At 48.5% G+C, this 14,516-nt stretch overlaps 1 protein-coding gene across 1 annotated transcript in view; it reads left to right on the top strand.

Annotated features, from left to right (window-relative positions):
• The window catches only part of WDFY4 (WDFY family member 4), a 215,777-nt gene that overhangs the window by 14,723 nt on the left and 186,538 nt on the right, over positions 1-14,516 (top strand). Inside the window, exons 6-10 of the mRNA XM_060240960.1 lie at positions 2,240-2,429; positions 3,336-3,496; positions 9,786-10,238; positions 11,853-11,960; positions 13,860-14,050. Coding sequence (XP_060096943.1) covers positions 2,240-2,429; positions 3,336-3,496; positions 9,786-10,238; positions 11,853-11,960; positions 13,860-14,050 — 1,103 coding nt within the window. The remainder of the gene's footprint in view (positions 1-2,239; positions 2,430-3,335; positions 3,497-9,785; positions 10,239-11,852; positions 11,961-13,859; positions 14,051-14,516) is intronic.

Below are 14,516 nucleotides of genomic sequence, written 5' to 3'. Positions count from 1 at the left end.
GGATTGGCTATAGCCTTTGAGGATGCCAGTCACAGTTGCTGGCGAAACGTCAGGTCTCACAATGCCAAGACCACAGCCACACAGCCCAGAAAATCTACAACAATCAAAAATTCCAAAAACTTGTATAATGTTAATTTACTGACAAGCTGTGATTGGTGGGATAGATCTAGAACTTGTGCATTTGGAATGTTGTGGATGCTTCTTATTTTCTCATGGCAACAGAGAAAGTTTTGAAAGGTTAATGATGAGTGGGAAGGACCACTTTCCTCATTCCATTGAAGTAGTATCTACCTCGCAGTGCATAAGAAGCCTGAACATGCATGAACACATATGAAGCTGCCTGATAGTGTATACTTTGGGTCATCCAGGTCAGTTTTGTCTGCTCAGACTGGCAGCAGCTCTCCTAGGTTTCCGGCATTCACAACACCTACAACCTGGTCCTTGTAGCTGGAAGTGCCAGGGATTGAACTGTATTAGAGGGAGGTGTTTGTGGGTTTCCTGCATTGTGCAGGGGGTTGGACTAGATGACCCTAGAGGCCCCTTCCAACTCTATGATTCTATGACAAGAAGAGATTCTTCCCTGAGCTGTGCCCCTCTTTGGGATATGGGGCAAGTCCTTAGTTAAACTGTCTGTAAGATGACTCAAGGAGAAACAGGCACACAACAAATCTTCTTGTGATTAGTAACTGTGCATGTCTAGAAAAAACATTTGTTGACTACTGGATGCAGGGGTTAAATGCTGCCACCCTTCGGTAGTTCTGGGGTTCCCAGTCAGTAATCACTGGCTGGCCACTGGCTGAAGACTGAATGGTGAGCTGACCAGCAAGGTGAGGAGGTTTTCCCTGGAGCACAGCAGAACGGAAGAAGTCAGAAGCTCAAAGAAACAGTTGGATCCAAAGGAGGGCTGTGATTGGTGGGCCTGCAGAAACTCTGCCATGGCATTCCTGTAGCCTTTGAGGACCCAGTGGCATTGTTTGGAGCAGTAGTCATAGGGTTGCATGATTTGAAGGGGACCCAAAGTAGGCTAGGGATTTGCATTTTAATTCTACATTGGCATTTAAAGGAAGGGGGATAAAGGAGCACAAGTCCTTTCTATGTAAGATAGTCCCACATTCAAGTAATTGTTCTAGCTTCCAAGAAGCTGAGGGATAGTTCCACATCAGTTGCATTTCCTCCAAAGTTTCCTAGAAATATAATGAGACAGGAACAACTAGGTCTTAGTTTAAGTCCAGGAGTATGCATTGTCTTGAGGTTCATTATCAATTACAATTCATCAGTCTCTCTTTCTAATCTCCCTTTGAAATTCCTTTGTAAGAGCACTGCTACGTTTAGGTCAGCAACTGAGACTGATTCCCCACAGGGCTTGTTCTGGCACTGGAGCTCTTTCGCCCCCGATGCTTCCGTCTGATTCCACACAAGCTGTTGCGAGGCTGCAACTCTCCCCACCTCTTTCTTGCAGCAAGCAGAAATTGGTTTTCAGAGGATCTTGCTTGCCACAGGAAAGAGGCAAGGCAAGTCGCAGCCCCGAGGCAGCTTGAGTGAAACCAGACGGAAATGTCGGAGGGAAAAGAGCTCCGACGCCAGAACAAGCCCCGTGGGGAATTGGTCTACATGTTGTGGTTTCTAGTGCCAGATTTATGTCCATTTGTTTTTTTGCATTTTCCTGGACTGAATCCTCCTGGATGGAATTAAGACCTAGGTTTCCTGTCTCATTACCAACACCACTAACTCCAAGCCTATTACTCCTCTGTATATCACACGTAATTCAACTGTCATTCATCTGCTATTGCCATTTGACATCTGACCTTCCACTAGATCTCCTTGCAAGTAAGAGGAGATTTGAAGGGTTAGATTGAAAGGTTAGCTTAATCAGTCACTTCCAGGCTTATATTTGTGCACATTGATGTACAGAGTAGCCTGACCTTGATGGCCCAGGATAGCCCAATCTCACCAGATCTTGGAAGCCAAGCAGAGTTGGTCTTGCTTATTGCTTGGATGGGAGACCACTAAGGAAGTCTGGCCTCTAGCCTTGAAAACCTCATGGTGGGTTGCTATGAATCATTTGTGACTTGTTGGCATTTCCCAGCACCGTTACCATGTGCAGAGTAGCACAGGGAAATCTGCAGATAGAGTGCAAACATCTGTGGCTGCCCTTGGCTGAAAAGTCCCTGCGGTAGAGCATTGAACTTGGGGAGTGTTGGGTGATGGGGCTGACCTCTGTGTGTTGCTTTATTTCCAGCAACAGATTGTGTTAAAATGTCCATTCAGAACTTGTCAAAGTCGGTGGACTCCTTGCCGTCCTGGGATGTATGTGAAGTCCTCAACATCCTCCTGCGTTTTGTGAAGAACTCCTACTCAGTCTCCCCAGCTTTGCTTTGGGAGTTTGAGAACAATGGCGGGTACCAGTTGCTGCTGAAAGTTCTTCTCAGGCAAGTCCATTGGCCAGTTGTTTACAGCCACGCAGGCCCAAAGCCCCCCCACCCCAAGCCGCGCCCACATCATACCTTTCATTAGGCCAGCCCAGGTTTTGAGGTTTCCAGAGCTCTTCCCCAGACCAGATGTTCCACCCCCCCCCAGGAAAAACGCAGATCTTAAGTATGATGTTTGAGGGGGGGGGCACAATATCTGATAGTCCAGTTTCATTAGTTGCCATAAATTGGTTGCCATTTGATAGCACATACAAAAGCACACATAATATTCAGGTCATGATGTTAAGACCTTCTCATGCCAGCGTATGGCAGCCTCCATAGCAAATTCTATAGCAACAGTCCCCCCTTCTGTGATTCCAATGTCTCCAAGTTTCTTTTCAGAAAGAAGAGTAGGAGAATATCTTAGAAGTGATTGCATAGTTGGTTGCCTGCCGTAGCAGTTGGTTTCTGCCCTATTGCCTAGTTGTATTTGATTTCCCCAGAAGTTGCTTTGTTAACTATGCATGTTTTTAATTGCTCTGCGTTCCCTATTTGGGGTTTCCATTAAACAGCCATACTGCAATATTCAAGCCCCCACTGCCTACCACCAGGACCCCCTGCATGCTCTTGATGGTTCCAGGCAGCACGTGGGGCTAGGAGTGCTGGTGCTGCCACCACCAGGGGTGGTGTTCCCTCAAGCAGGAGGGGCCAATCATGCACTTTTGCACTCCAGGGGATGTTGCCTTCCTTGTCTTCCGCAAGGGGATTGGAGTTTGTCGTTTATTTTTTTTTATTTTTGAATAAAAGTGTGAGCCCCGCTGCTTGCACTCCCGTGTCCTTCAGTGGAGCAGCAGCCCTGCAGTCAATGGTGTGCTGAGGGAAATTTCCCCATGGATGCCTATATTGATACCATCCTCCTGTTTCCAGGTACAATGGGCCACTGGATGGCGAAGGAGACACGAGTCTCCAAGAAACGCTGGACATCTTGGCACATCTCACCGTTTGTGGGCAAACAGAGCTGAAGGTTTCAGGCAATGTGGCCCACCCGCAGCTTCCACAATTCAGCATGGAACAGCCCCCTCCCACTGGTGTGTATCTGGAGGCCAGGAGAGTGAGAGAGAGAGGAGTGTCGCTGCTGGGGGCATAGAAAAGAGGGTATGCTGTGGAGGAGTATGCCTGGGAGCTTAGCCACATCCTAGGAGATGAAAAGGTGTTTCAGGCCCAGTCACTCTGGACTTCAAAGCTGCCACAAGTGTCTGTGGAAATGAAAACTAAAAAAAAGTTACCTGTAGCCGGCCACCTTTCCATCGGACAAAAGTAGGGTTGCCAACCTCCAAACGAAGCGTTGGATTTATACCCCAGCCTTCGCTACTGCAAGGAGTCTCGGGGCGGCTCACAATCCCCTTCCCTTCCTCTCTCCCCACAACAGATACCCTGTGAGGTAGGTGGGGCTGAGAGAGCTCTGAGAGAATGGGGACTGACCCAAGGTCACCTGGCTGCCTACGTGTGGAGGAGGAGTGGGGTATCAAACCTGATTCTCCGGATCAAGGGCATAAGATGTCCCAATTTCCAGGGGCGGGGGGATGCTGGGGCTGGGCCTCTTGCTATGCTAGATCCTTACAAGGGTCCTGTGACATCTTTTATTTATTTATTTAATTCAATTTATATCCTGCCCTCCCTGCGAAAGAAGGCTCAGGGCGGCTTACGCACTCATATAAATACATAGAACATAAATAGGGCTGCCAAGTCCTCTTCATCCCCCAAGATGTGCGCGAAAGTGACATCATCAAAATGGCAGCACCCATGCAGGGGCGGCTTTAGGCGTTTCCGGGAAAACTCTATGGTTTTCCTGGCCTCTCTAGCTATTTGGAAGGTTAAAACTCCATGGTACCTATTGCACCATAGAGTTTTACCTCCCAAATGGCTAAAGTGTCTGGGAAAACCATAGAGTTTTCCCTAAAACGCCTAGAGCGGCCGTGCACGGGCGCTGCCATTTTGATGATGTTACTTCCCGAGTGATGTCATCATGCTAGTGACGCAGGGGGAGGTTCCTCCTGCCGGCCCAATGTGGGCCGGCGAGTTGAGAACCTCCCAGGCAGGAGATTCCCCACCCAGACCAGGGGGTTGGCCTAACATAAAACCACATAAAACCCTAAACATAAAACCACATTTAAGATATAGAAAGATCGATCATAGGTTCATGTTCAAGGTGGTTTTGGAGTCTGTTGTGTCTTGTGATCTTAATTTACAAATGCCTGGTGGAAGAGCACCATCTTACAGGCCTTGCGGAACTGTACAAGCTCTCGCAGGGCCCTAACCTCCTCAGGGACCTCGTTCTACCAGCTTGGGGCTACAACAGAAAAGGCCCTGCCTCTAGTTGTCATGAGCCTGGCCTCTTTAAGGCCCGGGATTGAGAGCAGATTTTGTGACCCTGACCAAAATGCTGTCTGGGGAACATGCAGGGAAAGGCGGTCCCTAAGGTATGCAGGTCCCTGGCCATATAGGGCTTTAAAGGTAAGAACCAGCACCTTGAACCTTGCCAAACCTGTCTAGGTGACGAGCGCATTATGGCTCGCCCGCGAAGCCAGATGGACCCGGAACAGTTCCAAATGGCTCTGCGGGATCCCTGGCCCTCTGGCGATTCCCTCAATGACCTGGTCGAGACCTGGCATAGCCGGCTTTCCACAGCCATTGACGAGATCGCACCCCGGCGCCCTCTGCGACCCCGGACTAGGCTGGCGCGGTGGTATACCCCGGAACTACGCCAGCTGAAACAAGGCCTCAGACGGCTAGAGAGGCAATGGCGGTGTACTCATGACGAAGCGGCTAGAGCATCTTATAGAGAGTTTATGAGGTCCTATGAGATGGCAGTCAAAGCCACAAAGAAAACATACTTTGCGGCTAAGATTGCGTCTGCAAATTCGCGCCCGGCACAATTATTTAAGATAATTCGGAACCTTACTACATTGCCACAAGGCAAACCAAATGTTAAGGAATTAGAGACAGGCTGTGAGACATTCGCGAAATTCTTTGCAGACAAAGTCCAGTCACTCCGCCGTGACTGCCCCGCCATATTAGATACAGTATGTGAACTTGAGGCTCCGTGCCTGTCTTCTGGTTTGATCCTGGACCGTTTCAACCCGCTCGACCTAGAGGAGGTTGACAGGATCCTCTCTACTGCACGCCCAACAACTTGTGATCTGGACCCGTGCCTCTCCTGGCTAATTAAAGCTTGCCAGGAGGAGCTGAGATGTCCTATACGGGACATCATAAATAGATCCCTTCCGGAGGGTTCTTTTCCAACCCCTCTGAAAGAGGCAGTGGTCCGCCCCCTCCTGAAAAAAGCTACATCAGACCCGGCTGCATTGGCTCACTACCGGCCAGTCTCAAACTTGCCCTTTTTGGGCAAGGTTATAGAGAGGGCTGTGGCGTTGCAGTTACAGAGCTTCCTGGATGACACTTCCACTTTGGATCCATTCCAGTCCGGCTTCCGCCCGGGCCATGGGACAGAGACGGTTCTGGTCGCCCTCATGGATGATCTCCGGCGACACCTGGACCGAGGCGGTATGGCAGTATTGCTGTTGTTAGACCTTTCGGCCGCGTTCGATATGGTCGACCACCGGCTGCTGGCCTGCCGCCTCGCCGACGCAGGGATTCAGGGGCTAGCCTTGCAATGGCTTTCCTCTTTCCTGGAGGGTCGGGGACAAAGGGTGGCAATTGGGGGGGAGCTGTCCCAGAGACACTCACTCAACTGTGGGATGCCTCAGGGAGCAGTTCTCTCCCTGATGTTATTTAACATCTACATGCGCCCCCTTGCCCAGATTGCCCAGAGATATGGGCTGGGTTGTCACCAGTACGCGGATGACACCCAGCTCTGTCTATTGATGGACGGCCGGGCTGCCGATGTTCCTATAAACCTGGACCGGGCGCTGCAAGCCGTGGCAGACTGGATCAGGTCGAGTGGGCTGAAACTGAATCCAGCGAAGACAGAGGTCCTTTGTCTAGGGTGTGGTGGTCCGGAGGGAGGGATCTCCCTTCCAGCTTTTGACGGTGCGTCACTGGTACCAGTGCGCAGGGTCAGGAGCTTGGGAGTGCTACTGGAGTCTTCCTTGACAATGGAGGCCCAGATAGCAGCCACTGCCAAATCCGCCTTTTTCCACCTTAGGCGGGCGAGGCAGTTGGCTCCCTTCCTGGAGCACAATGACCTGGCAACAGTGATCCATGCAACGGTCACCTCGAGGCTAGACTACTGTAATGCCCTCTACATGGGGCTGCCCCTGTGCCGAACCCGGAAGCTGCAGCTAGTGCAGAATGCAGCAGCCAGACCGCTATTGGGCCTACCTCGGTGGGAACATGTGCGGGCTGGGCTGCGGGAACTGCATTGGCTGCCAATTATTTACCAAGTTCGTTACAAGGTGCTGGTTATTACCTTTAAAGCCCTATATGGCCGAGGACCTGTTTACCTTAGGGACCGCCTCTCTCCATATGTTCCCCAGAGAGCACTGCGATCCAGCTCACAAAACCTTCTGGAAGTACCTGGGCCAAAGGAGGCCAAACTAAAAATAACCAGAGAACAGGCCTTCTCTATAAAAGCACCCCAATGGTGGAACCAGCTGCCGGAAGAGGTGCGGGCCCTACGGGACATTAGCCAATTCCGTAGGGCGTGCAAAACCGCCCTCTTCCGGCTAGCCTTCCAAGATGGAACCTGAAATGAACACCATGCCATCACTAACATCAACAATTGAGTTAGCAATAAGATAAGATTATTTTAGATTGATTTTAGATTTTTATATTATGTAAATTTAATGGTAATTTTAAATGGTACTGAATGTATAATTGTTTTATTGTTTAACATGGCTTTTGCCACACTCTGTAAGCCGCCCTGAGCCTGCCTCGGTGGGGAGGGCGGGGTATAAATAAAATTTTATTATTATTATTATTATTATTATTATTATTGAAATGAACCCGGTATGCGATGGGCAACCAGTGCAGCACTTTCAGCACAGGTTGCATGTGCTCCCACAAAGGAAAGCCCATTAACAGCCTGGCTTCAGCATCATAAGGAGAAACCCAGAGAGGGGCCTCCATTGTCACTCTCTAAGGAGGCAGGGCCATGGGGATTTAGGGAGGGGCTCCTCAGAAATTTAGGAGGACCTGGGGGACCTCCCTGCCCTTGGGCTAGGCCAAACCCAGGGAAAATGGTTATAGTGTTATCTCAGCAGCCCCCTGCTGTGTCCTGTTTTTGAAGTAGTCACTTTGAGATCTACATTATACATATCATGCACATATAACAAACTAATGGTGACAAATTTGACAGTAAGAAAGCAACACAGAAAAATCTGTAAGGGAACATTTTTTATTTTTTCCTGGATGTTCATTTACAGGAGTCTTGTTTCTGTCTTACTTATAAGGGGAACTTTGTACTGAAATTTACCAAATTATGGCATCACAGATGCCTTCCTTTGGTGAATGCATGGCTGGAGTCTCTGAGCCAGGGCAGAATTAAGAACAGTTGCTGTGCCCTCAGTTTCTGAGCAATGTACAGAGTAATAGCAATCCTCTTCTTCTCACTTCAAATGCATATCCTACAAGTGAGAACAAGTGCATTTTGAAACAATTCAGAAGAGTGCCATAGCTGTGATGACCCCAAAGAAAACTCAGTTATGCCACCTAGATTTTTATATACCTTGCCTTCTTAGAACACTGCTTAGAAACTCCACCTTAAAAATAGGCATTTAGAACAAATTATTAATAAAAAGACTATATAGTTATGTTTATGGGAAATGACTGCACTCCTGTGCATGGTTAATACTGCTCTTTAGGTTCAACTTGCAAAACACATTTGGCTAGGCTTCCCAATCCCCAGGTCCCAGAGGGGGATCCCCCGGTTTTATAGGCTTCCTCCCTCCCCCAGCTAGCTGGCCAGAGGGGGAAGCCCCGCCCCCAGAGCCATCATGCACCTCCATGAATGATTCCCATAGGGAATGATGGGGAATTGATCTGCGGGTATCGGGGGCTCTGGGTGGGGTTGTTTTTTGAGATAGAGGCACCAAATTTTCAGTATAGCATCTAGTGCCTCTCCCCCAAATACTTTCCAAATTTCAAAAAGATTGGATCAGGGGGTCCAATTCTATGAGCCCCAAAAGAAGGTGCCCCTATCCTTTATGATTTCCTATGGAAGGAAGGCATTTAAAAATTTGTGCCGTCCCTTTAAATGTGATGGCCAGAACTCCCTTGCAGTTCAAGTATGCTTGTCACACCCTTGCTCTTGGCTCCGCCCCCAATTCCTCCTGGCTCCACCCCCAAAGTCTCCTGACTCCACCCCCAAAGTCCCCAGATATTTCTTAAATTGGACTTGGCAACCCTACATTTGGCTTCAACAAATGATCTTTAGACAGCCCCTGGGAATAGGCTCAGTGCTCTGGGACTAGAATGACAACCTCTGGGGACTAGCAGAAGTGTTCTGAGACAGGAATGACAGGCCCCAGAGTGAAATGATGGTCTCTAGGAAAATAATTAGTGCTCTGGGACTGGAATGACAGCCTACCCCAGAATGGAATGACAGCTCCTGGGGGTAGCAGATGTTTCTTGGGACAGGAATGACAGGCTGCAATATGGAATGACAGTTCCTGGGGGTAGCAGATGTGTTCTGGGACTGGAATGACAGCCCCCAGAATGGAATGACAACCCCTCCTACCTGAAGGCTGGCATCCCTGTTACATTGTCTCAGTGGGGCTCTATTCTGAGCCCAAAGAATACCTAGACCGATTTTGCACTAGGGCTTGTTCCAGGTGGAGAGCCCTTTTGCTCCCAGGGCTTCTCTCTGTTTTTGCATAAGTTGCCCCAGAGCTGCGAGTTGCTGCGCCATTCTCCTGTGGCAAGCAGAAACCACTTGGAAGAGGATCCTGCTTGCTGTGGAAGAGCACTGCGCCAGTTTGCAGCTCCGGGGCAATTTGTGTGAAAATGGAGAGAAGCCCCAGGAGCAAAAGGGCTCTCCACCCGGAACAAGCCTCATGTGAAATTGGTCCTAGAGTTTGTCAGCTCATGTTGAGACACTAGTGGATATTTAGGGGTGGGCCTTAGTGGGGCATAATGCCATAGAATCCACCCTCCAAATCAGTCATTTCCTCCAGAGGCATTGATATCTGCTTTCTTGAGACTTGATTCTTGGAGATCTCCAGGCCCCACCTGGGAAACCCTGAAAGTTGAAAACCCTGCCCACACCTTTGTTGTGCAGCGTCCGTTCCTTTCTAAGGCATTTTACCACAGCCAAACTTACTGAATTTCCTTCAGTTTTGAGTAAAGGGCAAGTGGGGTTTGTCAGTTCTCACCCAGGAACTCTGGCAGAAATGGTTGCTCTTGGTTTTGTTTCTGCAGGAAACAGAGTGAGAAACCTGAAGGCTTTCCAGGTGCTTGAATCCCTCTTTCAGAAGACTGACAACCCATCAGTTGGCCAGCATATCTTGCTGGCCATAAAATCCATCTGGACCTGGGATCCCATGAACTTCTTTCTCCTTGAGTGGTCGCTGCAGCCGATCGCCCAGTTCGTTGGCCTGATGCCCCTCAAGCCGCCCCTGATCAAGACTCAGTTCTTCCAGCTGGCTGAGTCAGTGGTCCTGGATCTCTCCTACATTCCTCACGATATCCTGAAGGAGATGCAGACGTTGATCAAGGAGAATGTGGACCCACTCAGCACCTCGATGGCCCTGCACTGCCTCTGCAACATCAGCCAAAGGGACATGCTCTTCACAGACATTTTCCGGGACTCCGGACTCCTGGGGATGCTGCTGGCTCAGCTGCGCAAAGAAGCAAAAATACTGAGGAAGAAAGGTACACCCTGCTTCTCTCTCTCTCTAGATCAGGTGTCCCCAATGTGGTGCCCACCAATACCTTTCCTGGTGTCCACCAAGTGGGCCTTCTGCCCAGCAAGGTTTCTCATGGGCCTTGGCGTTTTGATTGGCTGTGTATGTTTTTTAAAATTTAACTTTGGCAGCATCTGCCATCACAGCACGACAATAATCGCTGTGTGACTGAAGGTACAGTGAGGCATCCATTTTGTGGATATGCGCTGCCTCCTGCAGAAGCCATTTAAGTGGCTTTGGCCACCATGCTGTGCCAGAATTCCAAAGGTGCCCACAGTCTCAAAAAGGTTAGGGGCCCCGGGGGGGCGGGGGGGGGTCTTTCTCTAGAAAATCTGTCCTAGCCTCAACTTTCACCGAACAATGCCACCAAGATACTGACTGATGACATGGTGGAGGGTGGCTGGAAACTGTTTTGTTGCAGAACCTGATTCCTGCTGCCTGATAGGAAGTGTTGCCAATTCCAGGTTGGGAAATTCCTTGAGACTGTAATTTTGGAGATCTCCAGGTCTCACCCGCATTTGCCTAGGACAGTGGGCCGGGTGTGTTTGTGCGCACCAGATTATGCTCTCCCCACATGATTTAAATAGAAAAACAATTATTTGTATTAATTTTGCTGGCCTGAATCATTCTCCCTTGGCGGAGCACTGTTTTTTAAGTTGATAATTTTTTATGGCCTGCAAATGATGTTATAAATATCCATATGGCCTTTGGCAGAAAAAAGGTTCCCCACGCCTGACCTAAACGTTCTGAGATAAACTAATCTCAGAACAACTCAGTTACAATAAATTATGATAAACGATTCTTATGCACTAGAGAGTTGATTATGCTTTGAAGCATTCTTGCCATGTCTTAATTGTGTGAACCTGAAGCTGGATGAAGCGCTTGTGAAATGAGGAAATTGGAGTGCTGCCTTGTCTTATAGTGCATAGCTGTGCACTAAAAATTCGTGCTTCTGCACATCTGGAGAACTTACTTTGATTATTAGCATTATGGAAAAATAGAAGATGCATTTTGGACTCTTTCCTATGAAATGAGTTTGTATTCCTGGTTTATTTATATTTATATTCCTAGTTTATTTGTAATATTTATTCCAAACTTTTTTGTAAACTGATTCATTTGTTTATTCACTTTAAATATCCTTAATAAGAATCATTTATTATAATTTATTGTAACTGAGTTGCTTTGAAGCTGGTTTGTCACTTTTGGCCACCATGCTGTGGACATTTCACAACCTGGAGTTTGCAACCCAAGTTGTCATCTCATGAGGTCCAGATTTGAAGATAGAAACTTTTGGGACATTTCCCCCCCAAAAGGAAAGTACCTTTTCTGCTTCCTTTACACTTTCCATGGACCCACCACTGTCCCTCCCTCCTCTTCTGTTGCCCTCCTCCAGCACCAGCTGCAGCTACCAGGGGCTTAATTTCCACTTGCCATGGCCTTGCTTCTCCAGACAGTCCATAAAAGTGAGACATCTTGGATTGGTTTTGAGGAGTTAGGTTACCCCCCCCCCCTTTCCTTTTATTTCACTAACCTATCCTCAGGGTTAATGCTCAGGAGACTGGTCTGGTTTCTTTGCACACAGGTGGAGCCCAAACATCTGGAGGTCAAGACTATACTACGGAAAGAGAGCTCATCAGTAGGAGGCTGAAGATGGTGACCGTCCTCCTGGTGGGGTCTGTTAGGAACACTGGTAAGAGCAGTCCAGATCTCTCTAAGTCTCAACACTGCAGCAGCCACATGTGATTCCTCCCCCCCCCCCCCGGCCACCACTTCTTTTAGTGTGCTGCACATCACGATCTCAGTATCCTGATCACATGCTCCCAATGGAAACTGTGATTGGAGAGCGACCTGTTTCCTGCAGGAACTTCACCTTCCGTCCTTGGCAGAGATCTAGTTCAAGCAGGGCCCACTGCCACCCAGGCAGTCCCACCAAACAAGAACTGAACTGTCTTTGGGCGGGGAAGAGGCATGTGCCTGTGAGTCTCTAAAGCATCATCTTCTTTCCTTGCTTCCCAAAGAAAGTTCTCTCGGTTTGCTGTAGTGGTTAAGTGTGTGGACTCTTATCTGGGAGAACCGGGGTTGATTTCTCACTCCTCCACTTGCAGCTGCTGGAATGGCCATAGCTCTCGCAGGAGTTGTCCTTGAAAGGGCAGCTGCTGTGAGAGCTCTCTCAGCCCCACCTACCTCACAGGGTGTCTGTTGCGTGGGGTGGGGAGGTAAAGGAGATTGTAAGCTGCTCTGAGACTCAGAGTGGAGGGCAGGGTATAAATCCAATATCGTCATCATCATCATCGTCATCATCTTCTTCGCCTTCATCTTTCTTTATCAGAACTGATAGATGGTTGGCTACAGACAAGTGCCAACTGACCTGCAAGGAAAGTTTATGAAAGATGTACATTGCCCCCTGGGTGATCCTATCTGTACGGCATGGCTTCCAGTGGATTGTGTATTCAAAGAGGCATCTAAGCGCATATTTCCTTAGAAAGTAAAGCAGCACGCATAGGAAGATGACCATTCATTTTGTTCCTGTTGGGGCTGGCAGAGGGAAGGCTGTATGTGCTGTTTCTCAAAGGGCAAGCAGTGATTTGGGCCACCACCATGCCTTGTAGTCTTTGAAAATGTCCCTCACAGTTAAAGAATCAGCTGTAGGGGGGGGGGCAAAATGATAGCGCCATATCCAGCGATGTATGGATACAGCCTGATTTTACGCACTTTTACACAAAGATCGGTGGTAGGTTCTGCCATTTCAAAAATGTACAAACAGCTGTCTCAAAAATCTGCTTAACTTCTTTAGGCCCTGACATCCACATTTGCCTCACAGAGCGTTTCCAGCTAGGTTCATTCAGAGAAATTCTCTTAATTCCTCTTGGCCCATTTCTCCTTGAAATCTGGCAGTCCAGTTTTTGGACTGGGAGTTGAGTTTCTAATCAATTCCTTTTTGATCAATGGGAAATGTGGAGAGTGGAAGGGAAGTTCTGCAACAGGGGAGAATTCTTCCCAGACCTTTCTCTTCTCCTGCTAGAGCACCACCTTGCAGTGCAGGGGTCCCCAACCTTTTTGAGCCTCTGGGAACCTTTGGAATTCTGACATCATGTGGTGGGTGAAGCTACAAAATGGCTGCCACAAAATGGCTGATTCATTTGGTGGAGCCAGCTACAAAATCACACAGGCCGATTTCGCTCTCACTTTATGCTGCTCTCATGCTCGTCTTCTCAGCGCCGCTTCCTTCCAATTTCCCACTATCTGTGCTGGGGCTGCAGCAAGCATCAGTGTTTTTGCGCAGCAAATGGAAACTGTTTTTTAGCATGAATTATCTTTAGCATGAATATGGCATGAATTATCTTGATCGTAGTTACCAGTGACACATTCTTTCTTCCTTATCTCCCATAAATCTGTCTGTTGGGCCAATTTCTTCTCTTCCGTTTTTCTTCCTCCCCTCCCTGAATTTAAAACTAGGGCAGTCTGTGTCCGAGGGCATGCATTTAAAGTAATCTAGTCAGTCTTCAGAATGTTATTATTAAACTGCAGTGGATTGGCAATGAGATGTGAGCATGGCCCGTGAACTAGTTTCCCTTCCTTAATCTTTTAGTGGTTCTCCGGGATTATGGGATGGTTCCCTACATCAAGATCTTTCTGGATGATGAGCTGTACCGAACTGACACGCTGAGGATCCTGGAACAGCTGTCGGTGGTGAACCCTGAGGAGTACATGAGCACTGTGGTTGGGGCGCTTTGCTCTGCCACCCAAGGAGAACTGGACCTCAAACTTGATCTGCTGAAGGTGAGGAAGACTAGATGTCTGTTGGGGGCTTCTCCTCTCTTTATCTGAAAGTGTCTGGCATTTTGAGTTTTCTCCTTTCTACCTGTCTTAGCTCTGAATTTGCAGTCAGCAAAATGCCGTATGAAGCAAAAGCTGAGTGGAGATATACACAAAGGAGGCTGCTTGGTAGGCAAGAAGCAGTTAAGACTATGGTGCAGTAACACATGTCCTGACCTGGATGGCTCTGGGTATCTCATCAGATATTAGGAACTAAATAGGATTGGCCCTGGTTAGTACTTGGATAGGAGACCACCAAGGAACTACAGGGGTGCTACACAGAGGCAAGCAATGGCAAACCACCTCTGTTCATCAGTCCGGACCTGGATGGGGCAGGCTAACACCGTCTCGTTAGGTCTCAAAAGCTGAGTGGAAGCAACCCTGGTTAGTACTTGGGTAGGAACCTCCAAGGAAGACCAAGGTTGCTATG

This window comes from Heteronotia binoei, chromosome 6 (genome assembly GCF_032191835.1).
Source record: "Heteronotia binoei isolate CCM8104 ecotype False Entrance Well chromosome 6, APGP_CSIRO_Hbin_v1, whole genome shotgun sequence".
Lineage (NCBI taxonomy): Eukaryota > Metazoa > Chordata > Lepidosauria > Squamata > Gekkonidae > Heteronotia > Heteronotia binoei.
Note: the sequence above shows the minus strand (reverse complement) of the source record. Positions and strands in the feature narration are given on the sequence as shown.